We start from the raw sequence: 27698 nt of genomic DNA, 5'->3' as shown, positions 1-27698 counted from the left end.
CAACATCGGCAATGGAGAAAACAAGATATTTCAATCGCATGGACGAGGCCTTCGGCATCCTATGTTTATCTATTTCTCTGGAACTGCTATTTCATGTTGAATCATGTTCAACTCCAAATGAAGTATGGAAAAAATTGGAAGGATTGTTTGGAAAACAAGATGAAATGCAAGGTCACATTCTCGAAAATGAGTTAAACTCATTAGATCGAGAAACTTTGATAACATTCAAGATTTTTTCACAAGGTATAAAGCCTTGTTGGTTCAGCTGAAAGGATGCGGGATCGACAAATCCAAGCAAGAAAATCAGTTGATTCTTTCCATTTTATCAAAACTTGGTCCAGAGTATGCAGTATTCGTCTCTACATTCCACACAGTCAGATCTACAACTGGTGCAGCTTGGAAGATGCCCTCACTGGATTCTTTTATTCAGTCTTTGATGCATGAGCAAGATAAGCTCATCAAAATGGGCACACTTAAAAATTCCAAAGCGCATGCACTTACTGTGCATGCAAAAGGAAAGGCAAATTCCAAAGACCATCAGAAAGGAAAAGGGAAGAAGGATCCTAATCCAAGAAAGGGAGGACATCCCAAACCCCCTGATGGATCATCTGGCTCAAAGGAAAGGAAAGGAACGAAAGGGCAATCAATGTGCAATTATTGCCACCATGGTTTTCATCCTGAATCTGCATGCATGAAGAAGACTATAGATCTTATGGCGCAGACACTCCAGCAACACAATCTTGGAGACCACATTCCTGAGAATGCTAAGAAGAAGTCTGGAGAAAAAGCACCAGATCCAAGAGGTAATGGGCATGCTTTGATTGCTCTTCATTCTGCACCACAAGAATGGATCATCGATTCAGGAGCTTCACATCATATGGCTTCTTCAAAGGAATCCTTTTCTTCTCTACATGCATACTCAGGTCCTCCCATTCTCATGGGGGATAATTCTGCAGTTGCAGCAACTGGACAAGGAAGAGTGCAATTCGAAGATGGAAGTTTTGAAAATGTCTTGCATATTCCAAGGCTTTCTGTGAATCTTCTCTCAGTGTATCAGATGACACACACAGGCAGCGGAAGGAAAGTGGAATTTACCCCAGATTCCGTGAGCATTTATGACATGCAAACCAATTTGAAGATTGCATCTCGCAAGGTCGCAGAGAACGCAGCTCTTATGCAGTTTGTATTCACGCAGTGCGATCCGTGGCTTCCTCAGATGTATGATACGAATAATTTATTCGGTGCTTCACCTGGTCCAAGCCTCGGTGGCTGTGGCTTTGGATCCGTGAGCGAAGCTGCCGGTACTCTACCATGGCTCCCTGCAGCTACAGGAGATTCTTCTGTACCTTGGGACGCAGAAAGGGCTTTATCAGAGTCGCAACTGTCTATTCACATGGTCACGCCGCATCTTAATTTCCTCGGGCAACAGTTGCAGCCACAAGTGGCGGCCTCTGGCCAAATTAAGCAGAAGAACGACTTCTATGAAGGATCTGCCGATTCCATTAATCATGCGGAAAAGCCACCCGCCATGCATATCGATCCAGTTTCTCTGCAAGACATTCAACAGGCAGGCTTACCGATGAGGAACAATTCACTACCTCGCGGGCATGGCCTCACTGAATCCCCTCATATGAGTGGTTTGTCAAAAGAGGTTCAGGATAAAGATGTCAAACAAGAGATCTCACGAGCAGACTCTTCAGACTGCACCGATCAAATGGAGGATGACGATGACCAGAAAGCTGCAGGCCGATCTGGCAGAAGACATCTCTCCAAGAACTTGGTAGCTGAACGCAAGCGGAGGAAAAAGCTCAACGAAAGGCTTTATGCTTTACGCGCATTGGTTCCCAAGATCACCAAGATGGACAGGGCCTCAATATTAGGGGATGTTATTGAGTATATCAAGGAACTGCAGCAGCAGGTGAAGGAACTCCAAGAAGAGTTGGATGAAATTGACGTTCAAGCGGGAAACCCTACAACTCCGCCTAATTTGGAAAATGGTGGTCAAACAACCCTAGATGACGAAGCCCATGCGAGATGCGTTGCTAAGATAGATCTGACAAAAGGTCCAGGAAATGCAACTGAAGAAACAGTTCAAACTATGCAGATTGAAGTGAGCCAGGTTGATGCACATGTTTTCAACCTGAGAATATTCAGTGAAAAGCGAGTGGGTGGTTTTGTTAAATTAATGCACGCAATGGACGCACTGGGTCTCGATATTATAAACGCCAATATCACTTCCTTCAGAGGCCTGGTCTTGAATGTTTTCAATGCGGAGTTAAGGGACAAGGAAGCAGTGCAGCGACAAAGGGACAAGGAAGCAGTGCAGCGGCAGCGGACCAAACACATCGACATCCACATGCACTTCATTAGAGAACTCAATCATGATGGGATCATCGATCTTCAGTACTGTCCTAGTTCCGAGCAGATTGCTGACATCTTCACCAAGACTTTCACTGAGCAGAATTTTCGATTCCTGCGAGATCGTCTCGGGGTAAAGGACACGACTGCCTAGCAGTTGTCTTTTCTCTACTTTTGCATTATATTTTGAGGGGGGGTTTTCTTCCCACTAGGTTTTCCCTCTTTCCTCCTTTTTATGCATTGTATATGGGTACCTAAAATGGCCGTGTTGCCGGGACTCATTCAATTTGCATCACACTCACCTAAGTTATGCTTAAGGGGGGTGTTGGTGTACATGCACTTAGACTAGCTGTGTTGGTGTACATGCACCTAGATTAGCTCCAGTTAACTTATTGCTTGCATGTGGCACATGTACACATTAACATAAGATAAAGCACACTTAGCTTTAGTTAGCTTTAGTTATTGCATGTACAACTAAGCTTAACTTAGTTGCTTTTATGTATTTATTCTAAAACTAATATTGTAGAATCAATTTTTTATTCTTTTTTCAATTCTTGCTTGCTTCCTTCCTTCTCTTGCAAGCTTGTTTATTGTTTTGCAGATCTAGATCTGTGTATCTCAAAAATCTTACAATTTATTTGATAGTGGGTAAAAATTGTGAGACTTAAAAAATTAAAATGAAACCATACATTATTTGAATGATAAGGAAAGCTGAAATTCTAAATTATTTGAAGTCCATATAATTTTAACAATTGGTTGAAGGTTAAGATGATTTATTTTCAACTTTGGATTCATGAGAGTGTCGAGAGGAATTTAAGCAAGGACAATTTGTTTCTTTCCAAATTTTCTTTCTAAATTTTATATTTAAAATGAAACTTTCACATTAAAAAAATAAAATATATCTATATTAATTTAAATATTTATTTCCAATTCCATATTAAAAATAAAGTAAATTACACATTTTTGTATTTAAATGTTTTCATAATTAATTATTTTATTAATATATAATTTAAAATCTACATTAAAATAAAATATAAAAATATATTTAAAATTAAAATTAAAATATATTTGTTACCATAACCTATATTAAAATATTATATATACAATCAATATATATATAAATATAAAATAAACCATATTTTTTATTTTTTAGTTTTGTATATATATTTTGGGGGGGGGGCGCGCAGGGTTTGTATATATATATATATATATATATATTGGGAGGTATATATATATATATAAACTTTACATTAAATATTAGGAAAAATATACTTTTCTTTTAAAGGACAAAACTGAAAAAATTAATCATATTTGTCCTTTATACTAACCAGTAAAATACGCCTATTAATTCAATAAATCAGTAAACATGTCTCCACTTTGTTACTTGAGAAAATAAAGGTTTTAGGTATAAATCCTTGTTGTATATATATATATATATTGGGGGTATATATATCTATAAACTTTACATTGTTACTTGAGAATATAAAGGTTTTAGGTATAAATCCTTGTTGTATATATATATATATATATTGGGGGTATATATATCTATAAACTTTACATTAAATATTAGGAAAAATATACTTTTCTTTTAAAGGACAAAACTGAAAAAATTAATCATATTTGTCCTTTATACTAAACAGTAAAATACGCCTATTAATTCAATAAATCAGTAAACATGTCTCCACTTTGTTACTTGAGAATATAAAGGTTTTAGGTATAAATCCTTGTTGCGTGCCAAACTCTTCAACGTTGCAACACACATACAACAACGTCGGTGTAATCTTCTGACACAAATTATGTGTAATCTCTTCTGATGTGTGTTTAAGAAGAATTGTTAAATTGGAAGGTTGATCATTATGAATATTTTTATGTTTCTTATTTCATTAATATATTAATGAAATAATATCATTATTTACATATTTTTTTAGAAACTAGTCGTTTACTATAGCAGTTACTTACATATTTTTTTAGAAACTAGCCGTTTACTATAGCAGTTACTTAATAATATTTGTTTTTAATATATTAATAAATTAATATTATAATTTAAACATTATTGTTCAAATATAGTTGTTACTTGAAATTATGTCTTTACATTGCTCTCTATTTAAGCCTTTGCCATGGTCTGCATCTGGTCCTAATGATGAACCACACTTGTTGGTTCTCTCATATGATTTCTACCATAAAACTTTATTTAATTTATTATTGATCACATAAACTTGAATAGAGAAATAATTAAAAGATCACATAAGCTTGAATACATAAATAATTAAAAGAGTTTTTGTTAGGTAAGGAAAAGTTTCAGACTTCTGGAAAAGGAATGGAAGGCGACCAAGAAAAGTGGAAAGTTAGAATGTTATGAATCATATATTTAATAATGTAGACATTTTGAAATTGTATAAAAAAAATATTAAATAAATATATATTTTAAAAGTAAGAAATAATATTATTGGTATATGAATAACATGTATATGTCTAATCACATTATTGTGTTTTCATCCATGTAAATTATTTATAATTTAAAATTATCAGTTTAAATGTTTATAAATATAAATATAAAAATATTATTAAATTTGGGTTGTTTTGTTATTTAATTTTTTTTATTAACTTAATGAAATGCATATTATTTCAAGTTAATATTGTTATGATTCGGTAGTCTTGGGATTTTAATTTTGAATTTTAGACCTGCAACGTTTTCTAGTCATTTCACATTAATTTATTTATTTTTTAAAATTTATATACATACTTTATATTTATTATATTTTAATAAACATTTAATTTAATTTTAATTATTTTTTATAATTTTGTAATTTTATATAATTTAGAGTAAAGTAAATACTAAACAAATATATGTATTTTTTAGATTCAGATAATCATAATTATATAATTGTTTTGTTTTTTAATTTATGTAAGTGTTTTTTTATTATTTATAGTATTTATATCATTAGATATTTAAGTTTAGTAAATTTATGGTTTGAAAAGTTTGCAATATGTTATCTATAGAAGATTTCATGTTATTTGATTTCATAAGTTTTTGTTTTTTTTTTTTTTTTTTTTTTTCATATTAGATCTCATGTTGTTTGATTTCATAAGGGCTTTTTTTCCACATTAGATCTTATGTCATTAGACTTCATAAGGGTTTCCATCATGTATTCTTAATAAATCTCATGTCATTTAAAATGTAATGGACAAGGCATAAGTTCTACTCTTTTCAAATTTGAGATTTCCATCATTTATTCTTAATAGATCTCATGCCATTTAAAATGTAATGGATTAAGGCATAAGTTCTACTCTTTTCACATTTCATCCTTTCTCAAGCTATGCATTTAGAGTAATTGGTGTGAGGATCACTTTACTTTTGTTGTTCTTCATTAAAGTAGCACCACCATTACCTACCAAGTACTTTCTTGCCCTTTTTTTCTAACTCCTTCATTATGATAGCGTTTTTATATATCTCCTTAAATCTATAGGAATTTCCCAATGAATGACCTTAGGTTGTCCCACTATCGCATGATCAAGGGTGCAACAAACCCTGCATAGTCTCCATGTTCCATTGTAGAGTTGGTTGAGGGAAGTGTCTTAGCAAGGTGAGGGACAATGCCTCTTCACACCAATTGTAACACTCACACCTAACTAAGCACCACAGTTTTTTATTTTTATTTTCCTCTTCATTATTATCTTTTGTTATTGATACCAATAAATTTTAAAGTTGTATAATAATGGGAATGCCCATTAATAGTGCATATATGCAATTTATTTATCCTGCATATAACATCATTCATAACTTTGACATTTTTCTTACACATAAATAATCTTAAAAATGATAGAGTGATTCAAGGTTTTATATAACCCTTGCTTTGTGTTACTGTTATTATAGAAAAATATTTCTTCAAATATAATTTCAAAGTCCATATTCTATTATCCACCTATTAAATAAATCATACTTATTTTTATACATAAATAAAAATATATTAAAAAAAACAATATAATACCTCACATACCTTCAACTAATTTTAAAAATGTATCTACTATATAACACCTTAATTAATAACTTAGTTAACTATAATAACATGCATTATTACAATTTATTCACCTTAAATAATAAGGTAATTAACTATAATAACCTGCATTATTACAATTTATTTATTTTGTTGCGAACGGGTGACAAAGTTTCTAATACCAATTAGAGAAATCCATAATTTGAAACTTGGAAATGTTTGATCTTTACCTTATAAGGAATTCTTCACCTAACCTTTATAAGGAATTTTTCACTTAACCTTTGCTATCCGGTTATAACAATTATAAACAGCCTACTTTGTTAAAAGTAATGCACTTGGTTCCCTAAGATGCTATCGAGTTCAATACGATTTTCATATTATAAATGCCTTCTATCTTATCCTGTAAGCGTAATTCATATATCTTAAAAAATTATGAAGTTAATAACCATTTATAAGTTAGTTAATATAAGTAGTGAAACGTTCATTTACTATCCTCCTCACTAGGATAAAATATATATAGTTAATACATAAGGTTATATAGTAACCATTTATGATCAAACGAAGATGTTCTATGTTATAACTTTAGTGATAAAAAAATATCTAACCATGCTTATGGGTCCTTAGCTAGCATCGACCCTTTGACTTCAATCCTTTAGTATCTTGCAATCATTACGATGAGAATACTCCTCAATTTTACGTCCATTTAATTGTTATGTGGGTCACCTGCACATCTTATGCAAAATTGAAAATCACTCACAGAAACAATATTGGTTGTACTAGCCAATCTTATACATGGAATCCGACTGTTGCGTGTCGGTTAGTTGTTTCAACAAAACCCTAAATTCTGAGAGAGAGAGATTTGAAAAAACAATATCATGTATACCCATCAGTTTATTAAGGGTGAAAACGGCAGACTAGGTGTCCGCAACGGCTCTCATTCTGGATGGTTCAAGAATCTTGTGGGGATGGTGAGAGTGGTGATATTTTGATCAGAGATGGGCACAAAGGGATTTTTTCAGGGCTTGACACGTCTTTTTAGGAAGAAACTGATGGGTTTGGGCTTGTAAGACACCAATATAAAGAGAGACTTAGGAAGAAGAAGAGGAGCGAAATATAAGGAAATTCGGAGATGAAGACCCATTGAAATTTAAAAGGGATGACAGACAGTCACCCTGTTATTACACTGCTTATATTTTGGAATTGCATACTATACAATTAATACGAGAAGTCAGTATTGAAGAGTTTAAAAAACCTAATCGACAGTTTAGGTATTCATAGCATAACCAAACGAAACCATTTGATTCGATTCCAATGTTGAGAGTATAAATTATATTTAACTTAAATTTCTTATTCTTTCATTTGAGACGAAAAATATTCTCTTGGAATCAAAATATTGTCCACTTGTTTTTTGAAAACCAAAATTCCTCAACCTTACTCTTGAAAAATAATGGGAAACGTATTTTCTTGCAAATGGTATAAGACTCAAATATGTCAGGTTTCTTGGGTGTTGGACTGCCCAAAGTTATCGATTGCCGTTGCATTGAAACCAAATCAAACGATTCATTGAAACCAAATTGAATCATATCAAATGATTCAATTGTGATGACGGTTAGAAAGGATAAGTAAACTATATTTAAATTTAATAGGTTATTTTTGGGTTTGTAAGTGGAAATTTGTTCAACTCCTTTTCATATCATTCATTGGATGATGCATTAGATGAATAATATTATGTTGAAATCAAATATTGTCCACTCATTTATTTAAAAATCAAAATTCCTCAAGCCAAAATTCAAATAGACCACACCTACGACTTAATTATTAGTAACTTCTAAGCTATATTGAAATTTTATGTAACCAAAACGTGGTATATCAAATGCTATAAATATATTGCATAACTATTGACAACTATTGGATTTATTCCTTGCTTAACATTGCAAAGTTTCACTGTGTGCTTGTTTGTCACTACATCTATCCCTTCAACATCACTAATGCCTTCCTTCCAAGACTATTATAGTTAAAAACTATTCACAAGGAAAATTTGTTTGACAATGGGATTTCTTTGATGCATATTTTTAGTATGACTCTCTCTTATTAGTGCTTTTTCTCCAAGGTAGTCTAGATGTGTAGTTTCCCTATCTCCCTTTCTTCCTTGTTGCGCTTTGGACCTCTCTTAGATGATTAATGAAATGTTACCCAACCATAGGGAAATCGCGAAGACACTAGTAACATTTATAATGGGAGGGAATCTAGGATTGGTTGTCTGGAAGTAGTATAAGATTGTATACAATTTGAGAGAATATCTAAGATTAGTTATGTGGAAGTAGTTTAGGATTTCCTGTAGTCGAGGGATGCACACTAAAATTGTGCGAGAGGCTAATCTTAATACGTTATTTGTACTAAGGTAATTAAAACTATTTTATCAAAGTGTATACACACAACATAAATTTCATACTGATGAGATAGAAAGATCTATTTTGCATAGGATTGAATTTCCTTGAAGTATATACACATCCACACTTGTTAGGGTGGGTGTAATTGTTATAGGGTGAGAAAAAACACTTTGTTCATCACTATGGGTAATAATGTTAATAATAAGAAAGTGTACAGGAACATGATGTAGAAAAGATGATTTTTTCTTGCTTGGTATTGCCTTACATATAGAATGGGAAATTGTAAACAAATCTACTCTAGTTCAAATCGCATGTATCTCTAGCTTGTCACTTGAGCCTTTGAAAAAGAAGGAATTTCGTCATACAATTTCACTACAATGTATTTCAATGGCATAACTCTACTTGCATGTATGCTCGTAAGTCATTATTTTAATTATGTAAGGTCAAGAGAAAACTATGGGATAATGGAATAAGCCAATGATTCAAAAGGTAGCTACCTAATTGGATTGGCATAAGAAACAACATTGTTGAACTCCATTACCTTTATATTCCCCAGCGCTTGCTTCATTCTCTTTCCCTACTACCTCATAATTTTATGGATGATATGCCTCATCCTAGTTCTTGCTTCTATAGGGTTTCTACCTACATCTCACTTCTTCTTCTATGATTGAGCATGATGATGCATCAAATATAAATATGACAATTTGCCAAAGGTGAACTCAAATTAGGGCAATACAAGTGGGTGAATGTAATGACAAAGTACCTGATTGTCTAAGCAAATTGTATTGAGTGTTTGTAATCTTTAAAAACATGGATCTAAATATGGAAACCCTTAGAAAATTAAAGATACAGGATGAAGAGATAACATAGTGTAAGTTGATTGAGATATGCAAGGATAGGAGAATAACATCAAATTGAATAGGATGGCTCTAGATTAGAGCATCAATAGTTAAAACATCCAACAAACTTAAGGTGATATAGAAAACAACAAAGCTTGTATTATGGGTGATGAAAAAATCTATAGACTCTTGTGGCATCAATAAATTTGAGCATATGGGATCATGGTAGACCACTCACTCCACCATTGTGGTTATAGTCCTTTCAGGTTTAGATAAACCTTTGGATTGCATATGTTGGGCATTTGTAAGTATGCAACCATTAAGAGAAGAATTCCAAAATTACCATAGTTTTGTTGGCTTGGAAGGTGAAAAAAGTTTGGCAATGCAACAAATATGTTGAAATTTAGATGTGATGTATGTATAAGTTTGGCAATCTAAGAGAAATTATTTTTCATCTTCAACCCTCTTAGCGACACAAATGTGACAAAATATCTCATTCCATGGTGTTTTGGGAATTGGCCAATGCCTAGTTTCACTATGAAGCTCATGAGAATTTTCTCTTACTTTAACAATGCTTGTTTTCCTCATTACAGTAGTCAAGAAAACTATATTGAGCAAGGTTCGCCAGGATTCAAATTAAAGTGCGTGTCATTATTTACGTAAGTACCAACTACTTAGGATAATCCTAATGGGTGATTATATTTCAATATAAATAGTAAGAAAGACAATATTGTAAACATCTAATTTTATTTTGAATTTTTCAACTAATTAATTCTTAAAAACATTCTTCAATTTATTATAAATAAATAAAACACACACACACATTTCTAACATGCTCGTGATTTGTGGGACTATCCTGTTATGTAAGTAATCATGGCCCAGGGGCATATATGTCGTCGAAATTGCTCGAGGATCACATCAACCTCAGCCACACCAACCCTTAACATGGCTAGATTTTTTTTGTATCTCCTCATGACTACCAAATATTAAATGCGTTATATAATAAACCCTAAAAATTCAATTATGAATTTGGAAATTTCAATAAATTATTACCTATTAAACAGTCATGGTAATAACTATATCACTTTCTTGTATTCATTTTTTTATATAGTAAATTTAAAATATCAAAAGTTGAGTAAACGCATTGTACTCCAGTTCACTAGATGAAATCTATGTTCATTATTTTCCCCCCTTTCCAAAGAAATTTCCTCAAAAGGTTGCTAATTTGATGGATTATTCCCTTAGGGTGATAAGACCTAAACCCATATAAATTGGCTATCTTTCCAACCACATTTAACCAGTGAGCGCACCAAGATCGGATCCTTTTTTTTATTTTTTACAGGACTATCTCCCATTTTTATGCATTTGTTTCCCCAAATGAAATTGAAATTCCTAAATATTTAAACTATCTCCACTTTGTGACAGTTGGAAACACTAGGATCATTAACAACTCATTTAGTGTCATTTCAACAAAAATTCCACCCGTATAATTGTTATTTCCTCTTGTTGACCATACCACTTGATAAATCAAGATATGAATTCAAATATTTTTAAAACAAAGAACTATTATTTTAGAGGCTCCCCCAAGAAGGAGGGCGTTGTTTGCAAAGAAAATGATTTACCCCTTTGGCACTCCACACAATACTTAGACCCACAAACTCGCCTTCTTGCTTGGCTCTTCACAAATCCTTGCTCAAACTTTTAGCCATGATGATGTAAAGAAGAGGAGACAAAGTGATCCAGGTGGATATTGGTGGCCACCAGCCTATTCCACCTAGACCTCCATTCAGTGTCATAAATTTCCTTGTTTATAGCAGCATTTACTATTTTTTGGCATTTTTCGGGTCCTGAACTTCCAACGTAGTTTTGACCCCTAAAACAATGTTTTTTTGAGGCCTATGCTAGGCAAGGGCCCATAGAAAATCTTCTATTAGTTGGATATATATTTCCAACAAGGTATTGTATGTGCTAAATGGAAAAATTATGACCAAGTTATGACCCCGAGAAGTTCGCTGCCCAACTAACCCCAATGGGGCCCACAAACTCTTAGCATTCCATCTCTTGGGGTTATGGTTTTGGTTGTTTAGGGTTTTCCCTTGTTGTTCAATAATAAAAAGTCCCTTGAGCCTCATTGTAACATAGTTTAGAGGCATGTAGCCGCCACATCTCTTCTCAGAGATAAGCTACCATCGCCCAAGCTAGTTTATTTCTATTTTCATATGTAAGCATATTTCAGTTCTTTGATATTATTGAAATGAAGTTTTATTTCTACTGCATCTCTGTGTTTATGTGTATATACGTATTTTGTTGCATTCTTGCATAATTATGGATCAAAAAGGGTAGCTTTGTCTTAGCCCCTGAGAAGCAACAAAAAAAGGAGTGGGCCAACCATTAACAAATGGAATTATCCAAGGGGAACCAATACACACTTTGACCCCCTTATAAATTCATTGCAAAACCCTAGTTTTTCAAACGTTAGGAAAAGAAAGGAATGCCTTACCTGGTCAAAGGCTTTGGTTATATCCAATTTAATCACCATTCCTATCTCACTTGATTCCTTGTTAGAATGAATTGCTTCCTCAAAAAGGATAATATTATCCAAAATTTGTCTCTATTCCATAAATCCGCACTAGTTCTCTGAAACAAATTCCGACAATAATTTTTTCAGTCTTATTGCGATGATCTTCATTATAATTTTATAATCCAAACTGCAAAGAGAAATTGGTTGGAAGAGAGTGAAAATCACTAGATTTAATTATTTGGGAATAAGAGAAAGAAAGGACGAGTCATTACTGCCCCCAATCTTCTCCTTTGTTCATGTATTGTTCAACATCCATAATAGATCTTTTTTTAATCATAATCCAAAAATCTCTATAAACGCTTATGGAGAGTCCATCAAGGCTTGAGGCTTTATATGGGTCCAAATCCCATATATCCTCTAGAACTTATGCTTCCCTTTTCTCTTTGACAAGAGACAAATTGGTAGAGTTTGAAAAAAAGAGGGGATACATTCGAGAAATTCCTGAGCTTGGGACATGTAATGTACTCTATCCTCTTGACAGAGGGCCTAGAAATGATGAAAGTCTTCTTGATTAATATCCTCAAATTTTGTCAACCTCGTCCTTCCTTCAGGGGCTATCTGCTTGACTCAATTTTGCAATTCATAAGAGTTAACGTGACTATGGAAGAAGGAGGTGATTTTATCTCCCACTTGAAGCCACAAATTTCAAGATTTTAGTCTCCAAAAGTATTCTTCTTGTCTACTTGCTATAAATAATTTCCTTGTAAGTTCTTTTTCTTTTTCAAAATGCTAGAGTTTCACTTGACATTTTTCCATCAGGTTTTGATGGAATTCTAACTGCTTTATTAACTCCTTTTGTTTCTATCCAAAGGGTTGATACTTTTCCTTTAGACACTTCCTTAGCACTTATTTTACATATTTTGATTTTTATTCCCACGCATAGGTGGGTGATCCCTAAACTAGGATCCTCCACAATTGTCTAATCAATTCCACAATGTCTTTTTCCTTCAGCCATGTAGCATTAAATCTGAATGGGATTGGACCTAAACCTTCAATTTGATCCATCGTCAATGAGATTGGATGATGGTCTGATTCTCCTTGCACCTTGATTTTAGAAGTGCAATCCAACCCCTTTCAATGCCAATGTTGTGGATTAAAAAATGATCCAATCGGGTTACTCTACTATTGTCTCCACTCCTTCAATTCATCTAAGTTTATTTTCCAACTTTGGGGAGAATTTCCACTAAATCCCAATCATTTATCAAGTCTTCCATGCACTCCCTAAAGGGATCATGAACAAGGCACTATCCTCTCTTCTCTTTAGATCTCAAAACTATATTAAATTCACCTCCCCTTATATAGTTATTGAACCAAGCCCTCTCATTGATAGAGATTAAGGAGTCTGAGAATTCTAATTTTTCCCCACAAAACACAAGAGAATATATATTGCTAATGGATATTCGCTCACCCATATCCCTTCTTTCCAATAGAATGGCTATCCAAAATTGAGATTTCATGCTATCTATTAACTTAAACTAGATTTCAGACCAAAACATACATAATCCTCCCGACGCACCTCTAGAATCTTTCACTATTCTGTTGTTATCTCTCCAAAATGACTTGGCTACATTTTTAACTTCCTTTTCCTCAAGCTTGGTTTCTTAAAGAAAGAAGATTTGAAGCTTCTCTTGTTTCACCATATTTCTAACTAGTATGTATTTTATGGGGCTTCCCAAACCCCTTATGTTCCAAGAGAAGACTTTCATAATTTCTTGGGAGTATTTTCATGGGAAACTCCTCCTTCTTCTATTAGTTATACTCCTTTAGATGCTTTTTTCTTTAGAAGATTTCCCATTTTATTGTTATGATCTACTTCTTTTTTCTCGTGTTATCTTTTTAGGCAACCTTCCTTGCTTATTCTTGTTCCTCCCTGTTTCATGGATACTACCTTCATCTTCCTAAGTTAACGTATGCACCATATTTTGAGTGATAACCCTTATAGAAGAAGGACCTCCTTCAACATTTTCAAACTAGGGAGGAGAATTCTCAATATTAGTTATTGGAGCATTTTGAGGTCTACAAGGATCAACCTTGATTGATGTGGTTCTGAGTTGACATCCCTTGTTTTATTTATCTCCTTGTCTTCATGTTCCATTATTATTGCTTCCTCACCAGAATCCCCCTTATATAAAATAGGGTTTGGTTCCTCTTGTTCATTCTCATAACGAGACTGCATGGCTCTAAACGAATTTTCCTATGATGAACCCCCCCTTTTTATTTTGGGTGTTTTTATTCTTTTTTATTGTTGATCTGCCTCTGTTCCCTCTAGGCCTTTGAGTTTTCCATTGATCCTCTTAACCTATTGGTGAATCTGACCCCTTGTTAACAAGGGCCTTTTTATAATCCATGTTGAAGTGGTCATATTCATGGAAGAATCAACATTGAAAAGGGACCTTCTCATAACCCAGAGTCTGAAAATGGATCCATCACCCTAAAGTGAGATTAATTTATGAAGGAAAAGCCTTCTATAGATCAACTTCCGCGTAAATCTTGGCACAATAAAATTGAGATCCTTTAGGATCAACCCTATCCAAATATCTTCTGACTTCATTTCGAAATGCTCTCAAGCAATTGTCACTCCAACGGGAGAGAGGAATCCATGTAAGCTTAACCCAAACAAGAATTGCATGCAGGATATCTTCATCTCGGTGGAAGTCTAAGGACCACTTGTTCAGGTACATTCCTTGATATTCAAAAATAGGGTCTATTTCTAAAGATCAAATCAATATCTTCCTTGAATTCAAACAAAAAAATGAAGAAGCCATTATCATAAGAATACAAAATCATATTTCCCTTCATCATTGACTTCCAGGTCTTATCTATCCATGCATCCATGGATCTAGGAAAGAAGCACATCCCCATGAACTTTCCCACAAGGGCTTAGTCAAAAAAGGCCAATGTTTTTCTTTGGATGCCCAAGGGAAGAACCATCGAGGGAATGGCCTTAGACTTTTTCACAAACTTTGATTACACATTTTTACTCCCAGGCTTTGTCGAGAGAGTAGCCACAAGATCTTGGAAGGTTGCAACCTTGTCCGAGGGAGGGGTAGGGGCCCCCTCCTGGGATGCCATCATGAGAGCAGACTAGGGTGTCTGCAGTGCACAAGACAGTTGCAGAGCGAGAGGGTGTTATAATATGCATGTCTATTTTAGAATAGGACTTCTAAAATTTTTAATTTTATTATTAATAATTCTTAGATGGATGATAGAGATTTAACCTTCATGAAATATTCTATAACATTCATAACAATATTCACAAATCAAAGGTTGAAATTTATATCTGAAGTAGTTATGATTTTTTTTTCCTTTTAATTAAATTGATCAGCTAGAAAAATGAGTTACGCTTTTTTGGGAATGTGGTATTGATAAGCCATGGCATTGTCCCATGGTAGTGTAACAAAGTCTATTTATAAATTAGGAATCTTCATGTTAAAGTGGAAGTTGATTCTACATAATTAAACATCTTGTTACATTTTTTTTTTAAATAAATATATGCTAAAGTGATATATTAATTCTTTTTATAATTAATAATAAAAAATAATAATTTAAAATAAAGTTGTAATTTAGTTAATTTTTAGGAAATTTTTAATTTTAGCAATGTGAGATGTATCATGGATAGATGTTTGTCATGGATAGATGCCCATTATTGTTTACTAGACATTAAATTTATATGATTTTTACTTAATAGTGTAGCTTAAAGGTTTTATGTTTTCAATTTTTATGGATATGTTCTTCTAGTTTGTTTTACCCAAAACTTATTTGGAAATTTTGGGATTATAAATTTTGTTAAAATGTAAATGCAATAGGGTACTGAATAGTGTTGAATCAACTTTTGTAAATAATGTAAAATTATGATTTCACCAACAATTTAGTTGTTAGACTCCAATGATGGTTGCTAGAAAAGTAAAAAAACAGAATTTTAAGACAAGCCCACTCTTAATAGCACAATCTAAACATTCTATATTTTTAAGTTTTCCTATATATGTAGTTTTGTCTAAAATTTATTATGAAATTCTAAAATTATTTTTTTGTAGAAGCTTGCATAATATGAATGTTTTGGGGCTTTTTTAGGGTGCTCAATCAATTTTTACACCATAGATGTGATTTTAATAATGTAAAATTGTGATTTTACCAACAATTTAATTATCACATATTAACAATGGTTGCTAGTAAGAAATATATTACATTTAAACTTGTCCACTTTTAACAGTAGTCTAAATCTTCAATATTTTTAATATTTTAAACTCATTTTTCTAACAAAATTTTCCCACAAAAATCTATTAAAAAAATTATAAATTGCATAATCAAAATATATTAGAGTTTCTAAATTGTGCAATCTCACAGGTGATTTAAGTAATGTAAAGCGATTTAAATGAAAACAAGTACATAAGCTTTAAATCACAAGTATTTGAAAAACAAGAGTCAATTATTTGAAAAACAAGAGCGACCTGATAGCACGTCACTGATTTTTAGTATATATGAATTATATGGTTTTTTGCTTGTGGATTGGAATGACGCAATTTTCCTTGATCTGTAAAATTCTGTTTAAGAGTAGCACAGAGATAAGAAGTAGCCAGAGAGCGAAGCCAATAGGCTTAAAATGCATCATAATAATGCAATCACTGAACTCAACCACATGCACACCAAGTTTAGCACAATAATATATTTCATATGAAAAGCATTCCTATATTGTAAAAGACATACCTCCATGACTAGATGTTCATACCTGCATGACTAGATGTTCATCTGCATTACTTGGCACAGATCTCTGTACAAAAGCCCAAAAGTAGAAAAGGGACATAACATCAACATCATCCAGCACTGATAAATCATAAAGCTGGGTAGAAGTTGTTGTGGGGATGGTAAAATGATCTTGAGTTGTCGCAAGAGTTTTGTAACATTGCCTTTCAAATAACAACTTTTCCAAATTTTCCCTGGACCAGACATCATCCAATACAACTAGAATTGGCTTGGCTTGTCTTAGCAGCTGCAGCAACTGTCTATTTGCATCTCGACGTTCTGAAATTCAGGTTTCTTCCTTGGAAATATCATCTGCCACATAGTCTCTAAAATTTCCTTCAGGTTTGGAGACTATGAGACCTTGATGAAAATGATATTGTTCCTGAAACACTTAACATACATAAAGATAATTGTTTAGATAGAAATTTCATTATCTGAACAAGAAAAAGTTGATTAGTTTTCGTTATATCAGAAAAAACACTCAACAACTTGACATCAAGAAACTATAGCATCATTTCTCTATGTTCTGAGCTCCATGCTAGCACGAAGCTATGGAGATGGCAACCAAAATCAAGCTGTCTGTCATTATAATCCAATTTTCTTAATCTTAAACTGCTCATCCCACAAAACCTAAGCTCAACGTTAAATGGTGCCCAAGCTACACCATAGTTTGTAAACATCAACAATAATCATGTTATTTTTGTAAAGACAAAAAACTAAAGAGACCTTCCTAGAACCAAAAATCATGTTGGTTGTCATTAAAATCTAATGTACTGGATTCTTCTGTTATTATCCTAGAAAGATCACAGTATAACTGGTCTGAAGGGTACCCAAAGCATCCAATAAATTTTATCGTAAAACCCAAAGGGCTACTAGGAAGTGACAAACCCGCTTCTATGAATGTTTGTGAAGCCTTTACTGGAGAAGAGAAGACTGAGATTAGAATTGTTGCCCCTCTTGTCCTAGAATTTTGGTGGGACTAGAGCTGGTCCTACATTAGATAAAAACATCCTATCAAACGAAGCTTAGGAAAAGATGGAATGAAAGTCACTGGATTCAGAAACGACTGGAGTACTTATAAAGCACTTATCACAATACACTTGATAAAAAAGTACTGCAATAAGACGATTGCCAAACCTCCTATGAAATACTTGGCACGAAACTCAGCTTTAGGTGTTGCTTCAAAAACATGATTTTTCGGAAGATATTGTTTTGGTTTCGGAAGATATTGTTAAAAGAATCACCCGAGTTATAGCAAGTTTCACCATTTTCACCAAGACATTGAGTCGCCAGTTTGAGTTGGATCATTTTTGGGTTCAGACAAGTTGAGATTGGTAGTACCTGTATAACTTAGCCGTGTCTTGTAACTATGCTCAGTAGAATCTCAATGATGAATATAAATGATAGAAAATAGTGCAGGCTATTTTGGATGTCCACGTTTTCTGTTTCTGAAGGGCGAGGTCGAGCCGATAGTAAGCTAAATACGAAGTCAGAGTAAACACGAAGTCAGCAGAACACGCCACTGGAAAATGGCAGGTGAGGCGAGGTTTTTTTTTAATATATTTTATTAATTTATAAATATAATATTTTTAATTAGAGTAATTTTATCATTAATTGTTATCAGATTAGGTAAATGATAAGGTTTTAATTTTTATAGAATATTTAAAAATATTTCTAGTAGTATACATAATGAAATATTGAAACTCATCTTCAAAGTAGTTATACTTTTTTTTGCAATTAAATTGATTAATTTAAAAAATATCATGAATTATATAACTAATATATTTAATAAATTCATATATATATATATAAAGAAACCTTGTGTCTATATACATGTGTTAATTATAGTAAAATATTTCAATATCCAAAAAATTTAAGATAAAATAATTTAGTTACCTCCTAAAAAGATGGAGATGTGTGATAATATTGATATCTCTGATTCAAAATATATTATTAATAATAAAAATATTCAATGTAGATTATAAATAAAATATTTCATTTTAAAAAATTAGGTGAGATTAAGTAATATTGATTTAAAAATTTATTAATAAGAAAAACATTTTAATATGAACCATCTAGTCCTTAAATAAAATATTTCAATATATATGTATTAAGTAATATTTCAATGCCAAGGATAGGTATATATTATATAAAACAATTGAAAACAAAATGTTTGTATGGTTAAGACATTCCAAAATATCTCAATTAATTTAAAAATTTTACATTTTGGTTTCTTTTTAGATATATGTTTTAGTTAAGTTTAAATCTAACAGAAATTTGTTGAAATTGCAAATTTAAGTTGTGTAATCTATACAATCCAAGTGCTCAAATGAACTTTTAAAACATTGTATCTATTTATGCATTTAAAAATGTAATTTAAACATTGAAAATATATATATATATATCTATATATTATATATATATATATATATATATATATATATATATATATATATATGTATGTATATATATATATAAAAGAGAGAGGCTTTCAAAACATTATATCCATTAATTATAAATTAATCTTAACCATGGATCAACCAAGTGCCTAGAGAGATTAAATTTTTTGATGTGCAAATATTTAAAAAAAAAACTGATTCTTCTCATCGTTTGGTAGATTAGTGGTTATGATGGATCTATATTGGTTTAATTGAAAATAAACTAGCATACATCCATCTTAATTCCGGGTCTACCAAGCACTAAGGGGATCAAATATCTCAAGATGCAAACCTCTTTTTGAGCCTAAAACTTTCAAAAAGATTCAACTTAGAGAGGTTTAATTCCTATTGTTGGTGGGTAGATCCACAATGAAGATGGATCTATGTTGATTCTTAATAAGACTATTTATATTATATATAAATTTCATATCTTGAAATATAGAAATATTTTTATTTTCAATTTTGTTAAAACTCTAACAATACATATATTTACAAGTGTGCTTAGCATTTCAATCAAATTATCAATAGTTGAGGGTAATTAAATCTCTCCAAGTACACATATTTTCTCAAGTTTTACACTCAAAAAAAGGTTGGATTTTGAGAAATTTGATTGGGTTTGGTAAGTCTAAAGTTAAGATGGATGTCTACTACTGTAAAACAATTTAAAAACAAATATTGCTTTGGAGGAGATGTTGTAGTGCCCATAAATGAGTATAAGCATTTAAATGCCGACTCAATATGATAGAGAAAATGAAACATTAGATCAAAAAATAATAATAATGAAACATATTGTGTGTTCAATTAAAAATTGATATAAAATACAAAGTAATAAAAATAGTAAATTGATTCAATTCAATTTGTTTACTGTACTTTTGCTTTTTATTAAAAGGATTTAAACAATATTCTATGGTAAAAAAATCATAATATACATATTACATTAAAATAAACTAAAATAATAATGATTCATATTCATAACATATAATTAATAAAGCAAGCAATGTCCCAAGGGGAGATTCCATCTGGTCCACAAGAAAGTTCATAAACAATTGTAGAACATTAACATGAACTTACAGGCATATGGTCTCATGGGGGGACTCGATTTCCAATAGGACCAACTCCACACATAGTCATGAAAGCATTGGTAGGCACCCATGTTCCTTTGAAATTGATGTTAAAGGGGGAGAGAATGCAGACATTGAAGAAGGAAATCAAATAAGAAAGTAACAGGATCAAGCAAGGAGAATCCTCTCAACATGTTATGATTTCCATCAATGACTATGAATGTCTAAGTGGTGTTGCCATCAATGGCAAAGTGGGATATTGTTGCACACAATATTGTCGTTGATGAAAACATGTGTCATTAATGTCAAAGGGGATACCTAAGGAACTAGCAGTGTCATTCATGAATTAAAGGAAGCTTTATGATAATTAGATCTCTTTCATGCCATGACCAAGGGAAGTCAGAGATTGTTGCACATCTAGGGTTTTCATTGATGAAAACAAGTGTCATTGATGTCAAAAGGGGTGCCTAAGGAAGCAGTAATGTCATTCATGAATCAAAGGAAGTAGTTTGATAACTTGCTATCTTGCATTCCCTCATCAAGTATAATAAAAATTGTTTGAGCTTAATATTTTTTGTCGAAGTTGTTATTTCCTAATAAATCTATGAATGGTATGGTTGGATAGTCCTCTTCAAGACCTTTCCAAAAATATATCACATGTTGAAAAACTCCTCCCAGATGATAAGTCATGATCCATTGATGTTGGAAGTTGTAATAAGGACCAAAAACTGACCAAATTTATTGAAAAGCACCAAATTGGTTAAACAACGAGCATCTTATTGGTGGATCAATGGTTTTGTGGTGAAGCCTACAAAAAATATCACATGAATGTGCACATTGTTTAACACGTTAAATCTTGAGCATCTCTTATAGAATCGTATCATTGAAATTTGAATATACGCTAGGTAATATGTCAACATGCCCGGAGGTTAATGAAGGGGTCGCCCTTCCATGATGGCCCATGATTGTCGTGACACATGGAAATAATTGATCAACCTCATTATTGGGTTCCATTTGGAACCCTTTATTATTGATGATGTGCTAATGATAGATCACAGACAGAAAATTGACAGTTGTGACATGTGGCCTTTAGTGGTTGGGTTGAGATGATGACATCGTAATGCTTGTTGACGTGGCTAGTGAGAATGGCATGGAGCATGACATGGAACCCTATCATGATGCCACATGGGACATCATTATGGATTTCTCAGTCGGCCAATCAACATCACTTTTGATGACACACGATCCATTTAAAATGAGCCACATGGCTGGAATGCCATCATAGTGATATCAACATATGGTTAACGAATGACCCTTAGTCTCGAGTCCTATAGTATGGTCATATGAAAATAAGGAAAGGGTTTATACATTTTTTTTTAAAGAAGGTCACATGGGAGGTCATATGTTGGCCCCATAAGTTGACTTTCATACCCCGACTCTGCATACAACATGTATTTATATTCGATCAAGAGCCACGATTCATGGGAAGTCTATAAGCATATGTGATATCATAGAGAGCAGAGTGAGGGTGTGACCTTCATGGCCAAACTAAGGAAGTGCATTTCAAAAGGTGATACGATCAAAACCTTATGGATTGTATTACATTTTGGCTCTAACATGTAAGCATTGATACACTCTAATTTGTTGTATGTTGGCAACATTTTGGCTTTGATGTGGAAGCGTTGATGCACTTTGAATGGTTGTATGTTGGAAATGTTTTGGCTCTGACATGGAAGCATTGATGCACTTTAATTAGTTCTATTTTCACATTTTTTTGGCTCTGAAATGGAAGCATTGATGCACTTTGATTGGTTGTATGTTAGCAACATTTGTCTATGATGTGGAAGCGTTGATGCACTATGATTGGTTGTATGTTGGCAACATTTTTGCTTTGACGTGGAAGTATTGATGCACTTTGATTGCTTATATGTTGGCAACGTTTTGGCTCTAACATGGGAGCATTGATGTGCTCTGATTGGTTGTATGTTGGAAATGTTTGGCTCTGATGAGGAAGCATTGATGAACTATGATTAATTGTATGTTGGAAACATTTTGGCTCTTATGTGGAAGCATTGATATGATTTGATTGCTTGTATGTTGACAATGTTTTGGATCTGATGCGGAAGCATTGATGTGTTATGATTGGTTGCATGTCGACAAACTTTTGGCTCTGGTGGGGAAGCATTGATGTGCTTTGATTGGTTGTATTTTGGCAATTTTTTGGCTCTAACATGGAATTATTGATGCAATTTTATTGGTTGTATTGTGGAAACATTTTCATCTGTCGAGAAAGGATTTAAGAACTTAGTTAGTGCTATTATGACAACGTTTGGGTTTGAAGTGGAAGCATTGAAGTGATTTTATTGGTTGAGCATCCCTAATGTGGAGAAATGGTTATTGTGGTTAAGTCAAATACTTACAACGTCTTGAGTCCCAATGAGGAAATCGATAACATAATTAGTTTGGTGGTAAGCTAGCCCCCGTGAGGTTGAGGGTTTGAGATCAGTGAAAAGATTTTTTTGTATTTTTATTTTGCACCAAAGAAAAGCCAAAATGTTGAACTGTTGATTAATTGGCGATGGACATTTTGTAGAACTCCTTATAGAATCTAGATAATTTGTATAACATGTGTCATTTTGTGCTATTATGTCTAACCTTTAATTTAATTTTTGGTTTTTTGTAGTTTTGGGTCATTATGCAATCAAATTTGATTCTGAAAGAAGCATCATGATCAGCATTAAGTTGTTAACATTTCTAAAGGCATGAAAAGCCCTGATGATATATTCTTGATGTCAATATTCAATGTTATTTGTTTGGAGGGCTTATGAGTAGGTTGCAACAAGTGTTGCATATATGCCAACTGGAATAGGTTCTGGGGGAAGTGTTTATGTGACGAGACTGATGAACATGTTGTAAAAAAATATGAACAAGATATGACAGGTTGATGACAACATTGTGACAATAGTAGCTTGATTTATATTGTTTAAAGAGAATGTGGATCTCGCTTGAAATATTGTGAAAAATGGTCCACACAAAGTTGAAGAAGGAGGTGGGTGCCTCTACTAAGGTTGGTTCCTTAGTCAGGTTGAAGCCTACAATAAGTCAAAACTTGCACATTTCCAAGGTTGGTACCTCAATCAGGTTGTAGCCTATTGCAAGTGGTTGCTTGCACATTTTTTAGGTTAGTGCCTCAATTAGGTTATAGCCTATTGGAAGTAGTTTCCTACACATTTTGGGCGTGGGTACCTCCAGCAAGTGGGTTCCTGCAAATCTATGTAAATGAATTGAATAAGAAGAAGAAGAAGAAAATAAATTTTGGTTTCTCCCACAAGGGTTTCCACGTAAAATTTTGTGTCCTCTTGTGTTGATGTATTGATGGCTTCTTCATGCATGATTTCATTTATCGTTATGATGCAAATTGTTATGGTAAACTGGTATATGGTTATTTAATAATTAAATGTTTTGAAATGATAAGTTTTTTATTACACTGATTAACCCCTCCCTCCCCTAGCGTGATCTTTGGTCTAACATATTTTATGAAATCTCCCCCTCAAATGGGATTTTTGATCAAGTTGTTATTATTCAGGACACTCATGTTTTGTTGGCATTGATAGTATATTTTCTTTTTGATAATTTTGTCCTTCAAAATGTCCATAATATTCTTGTTCTACAAGAGAACATTTGTTAGCATGATCTGTACGTAAAATTAACATGGAAATCTATGGGTGGAGAAGAGGATGATGTGGGGTTGAAGTGCTCATCAAAATGGACAACTATTTGAAATAATATAGTTTTAGAAATAGGATCCATTAACCTATATGCCTTCATATCCTCGTAGTAACCAACAAATATCATTGGATGGATCTTATTCTTTTACACCTTTTATCTGCAATCAAGGCTTTCACAACACTATGAAATAATCTAAATGTAGAGACAGAAGGTTTGACATGGCTCCAATCTTCCTTTGGAGTTATATGCAACATTGAACTATGAGGCATCTAGTTCTAAATGTAGTTGTCACAATTCCCTATTTTGGCTTAAAAATGAGGTGTTATGTTCTTGGATTTGATCATTTATTTTTCCTTTTCTTTCAGTGTTTGTTTATTTCTTTCAAAAATTCCATTTTAGTAATGGTTGTAGGGAATAAAGTGTTAATGTTAAATGCAGTGTTCTATACAAAAATCCTTGAATATTTGATGTACATACTCCTACACATTATATATGCATGGTTTCTTGATAGAAAAAAAGGACTAATTCATAGCAAAATCCTTGAAGGTATTACAAGTAGAAAAGGTCTTACTCTTATTAAGAAAGTACACCCAATAATTACATTAGAAGTCATAAAAAAAATTGCATGCTTAGCCCCTAAAAATGAACAAAGTAGAAACAAAATGAGATCATTATGTAACAACTCAAGAGGTGTGGTAGCATGAAATGCCTTACATTTAAGAAAATGATCTTAATTTTGTTTTCCAAGAACACATCTTAGACAAACTCTATCAATGTAAGAAAATTGAGGAAGACCAATTGGAATTGAAAGATCGAGGAAAAGATTTTCTTTTCTATTGTGCCTTGGAAGGAGACTCACCAGCTCGAGCATAACATTTCTTTTGTTTATATCGATTTTGGTGCTTACCTTTGACGGTATTAGTAAAAAGAGACTAATGCTTAGTGCTACAAAAGAGCATCTACTCACATACGCTTATATTATTTCTTGATAAGGAATTCATAGAGAAGCTCAACAGAGGGCATTCTAAACTAATCTTCTAGTGCATGCACAATAAAGTAAAATGTTTCAATAAATACACGAAAATAGCCTTTTAACTTGGATAGAATGAAGATAATCAATTATTCATTTAAATTTGTTTTTTCACACCCTTTTAGCTATGCCACTTGTAACCCAAATTTTGAAATATAATCTTCAATGGATTATATACTTATTAGGTGCATGTTGATGGTGATGGATGCCACCAATAGTAAGCGAGTCACTCGTGTATGAAATCCCAATTAGACCTCACAATGTTTGGAGTAGGAGCCCCAACTGGCGAGTATGGCCAATTTCCATTATCTTAAAAATTTGTGTTGGCTGCAATAAATGACACAAGAGAAATGCGTGCACTTTCGAGATAAATAAGTATGTTAGCCTTGTGATGTATTCAATTGTAAAGTGTATAATGGTTCGTTCATAAAACGAGAAAAAAAAAAGGGTGAGTCTTTAAGAGAAAGTAATAGTACTATCCTAGTAAATACACAGACATATATCTGAAAGAATCATAAGTAGTCATACAATATAATTCACAAAGAAACCAAGATCATGAAAGAAAAATACACATAATTCAAAGAATCATACTAAGGGCGGCGAAATAGTTCATTTTCATTAGTATGAATTAACATAAACATATACTGTAAATAAAGAAATAATAGTATCACAATCATTCACGACATATGCATGAAAAGTGTGTTGGATCCAAGAGCTTATAATTAAGAAGTGAAAGTTCCAAGATACACCATTACATTGATACAACACTTGTAACTTTAAGTAAATACTTGCTTCTCAAAAGCCTAATCTTCTCTCCTATGCCGAGCTAGAGAAGCGAAGATGAAAATTCCTTTGCTTGATCTATGAGGATGTATATATAACGAATGAGGTGGCTCTTCACCTCTGTTGTAGCGGCTACAACCACCCTCCAAAATTTTGGCCTGCATCAATTTTGGATCCTCCCTTGAAGAGTTTCACTTGATGACTACACACACCCGAGTTCACTCCGTGAGCCCGTGTGAGTCTTTACATTCACCTTGCTTGTTTATTGCACTCAAGTCTCTACATATTGATGTCTACGTCATGCTTGCGACCATGTTATGGTTATGCTCAATGTCTTTGCTTCGTATGTGTTTGATGTGTTTGCCATGAAAGCATTTGTTGCACTCACACACGGAGTCCCATTCATTGTCGCACAAGCGTGGTCTCGATCATGAACGATCAATCACGAGTATCGCACTTGTCTCTTGCACCATCGTCAGTCATGTTGAACATGTGTGTCTAGATGGTTTGGTTGTTTCATTGTCAAGTCATGTGAGTGTGCATTTGTATGATCACCTATTCATCTTTCGACTATTCACACACTTAGTTAATTTTTCTGAAGTTTTGACGACCAGACTCCTCACTGACAACTGAACCATCACCCTACTTTCGAATCGATCGACTGTCAACCAGAACAACGCAGAAGCACCAAGTTATTTCCTTCAAGCTGTGTTGCCCACAACTAATTCATTAAGCACTCATTTTAGCCATCGGGACAATCGACCAGTTGTTCATCTAAAAAATTGTGCAGTGCTCAAGAGCAGACCTCCTGCTTCCCATTAGCCATCTCAGCTTAGAAATTTCCCAGAGATGATCAACAGGCCAGCCTCTATGCCTTAAAGCAATTTTCCCAGCCAGCAGCTCCCAGCAGCAGACTGCCTATTCCCTCTGGGAATTGCGCAGCTTCTGTTGCCAGTGACTGAGCAGCCAACTAGCAGTTCCCTCTGGGAATTGCACAGATCTGGTTGCCAGTGACCCCAGCAATCAACTGGAAGTTCCCTCTAGGAATTTCGTAGATCTGGCCGCTAGTGTCCCCAGCAGCCAATGGATAGTTCCCTCTGGGAATTGCATAAGTCTAGCTGCCAGTGATCCTAGCAACCAACTGGCAGTTCCCTCTGAAAATTGCACAAGTCTGGCTTCCAGTGACCCCAGCAGCCAACTGGGAGTTCCCTTTGGGAATTGTGCAATTCTGGCTACCAGTCTCCCGGGCAGTTCCCCAGAAACACTACGTAATCCCTGCCTCCTAACACTTCCTGCAGCCCGGCCTGTTCCTCTAGAAAATTGTGCAAATATGGCTGTCTAGCCCCTGCTGACTGTTCATTTTGGAAAATGCGCAGATCATGCCTGCCTTTCCTTCTTGCAGCCTGGACTGTTCCTCCCAAAATTTGCGCAATTTTTCCTCCCAGCTGAGCTAGACCTTACAGTCATTCACTGTCAACTCAAATCGCCTGTCTCCATCTCTCAGTGACTCTTGCATAGTTTTCATCAGAAATTGCCCAGAGCCATCATCCCGCATCACAACCCTATTTCCTCTCCCAGTCACCCACATCCGAATGATCATGTGTCATGGTAGACTAGCAGGTTTTGGATTTGATGTCGTCTCGTCATGAGTGACTAAAGGTACAGGTACACCCACAAACATGTCAAGACGATGAATGGGATGAACGAAGGGAGCACATGCAAATGGATAGGATCACCAACATACGAATGAACGA

At 33.7% G+C, this 27698-nt stretch overlaps 1 protein-coding gene across 1 annotated transcript in view; it reads left to right on the top strand.

Moving 5' to 3' along the window:
* Positions 1–1120: 1120 nt before the first annotated feature.
* LOC149221494 (transcription factor ABORTED MICROSPORES-like) overlaps positions 1121–27698 on the top strand; it is a 106053-nt gene continuing 79475 nt past the window's right edge. Inside the window, exon 1 of the mRNA XM_089387392.1 lies at positions 1121–2320. Within this exon, the coding sequence (XP_089243518.1) occupies positions 1121–2320 (1200 nt within the window). The remainder of the gene's footprint in view (positions 2321–27698) is intronic.

The sequence above is a fragment of the Pinus tabuliformis genome, chromosome Q (assembly GCF_031772625.1).
Source record: "Pinus tabuliformis cultivar Carrire ecotype Pingquan chromosome Q, CPIR1, whole genome shotgun sequence".
NCBI classification, from domain to species: Eukaryota; Viridiplantae; Streptophyta; class Pinopsida; order Pinales; family Pinaceae; genus Pinus; species Pinus tabuliformis.
The sequence above is the reverse complement of the archived record's forward strand: the minus strand, read 5'-3'. Positions and strand labels throughout refer to the sequence as shown.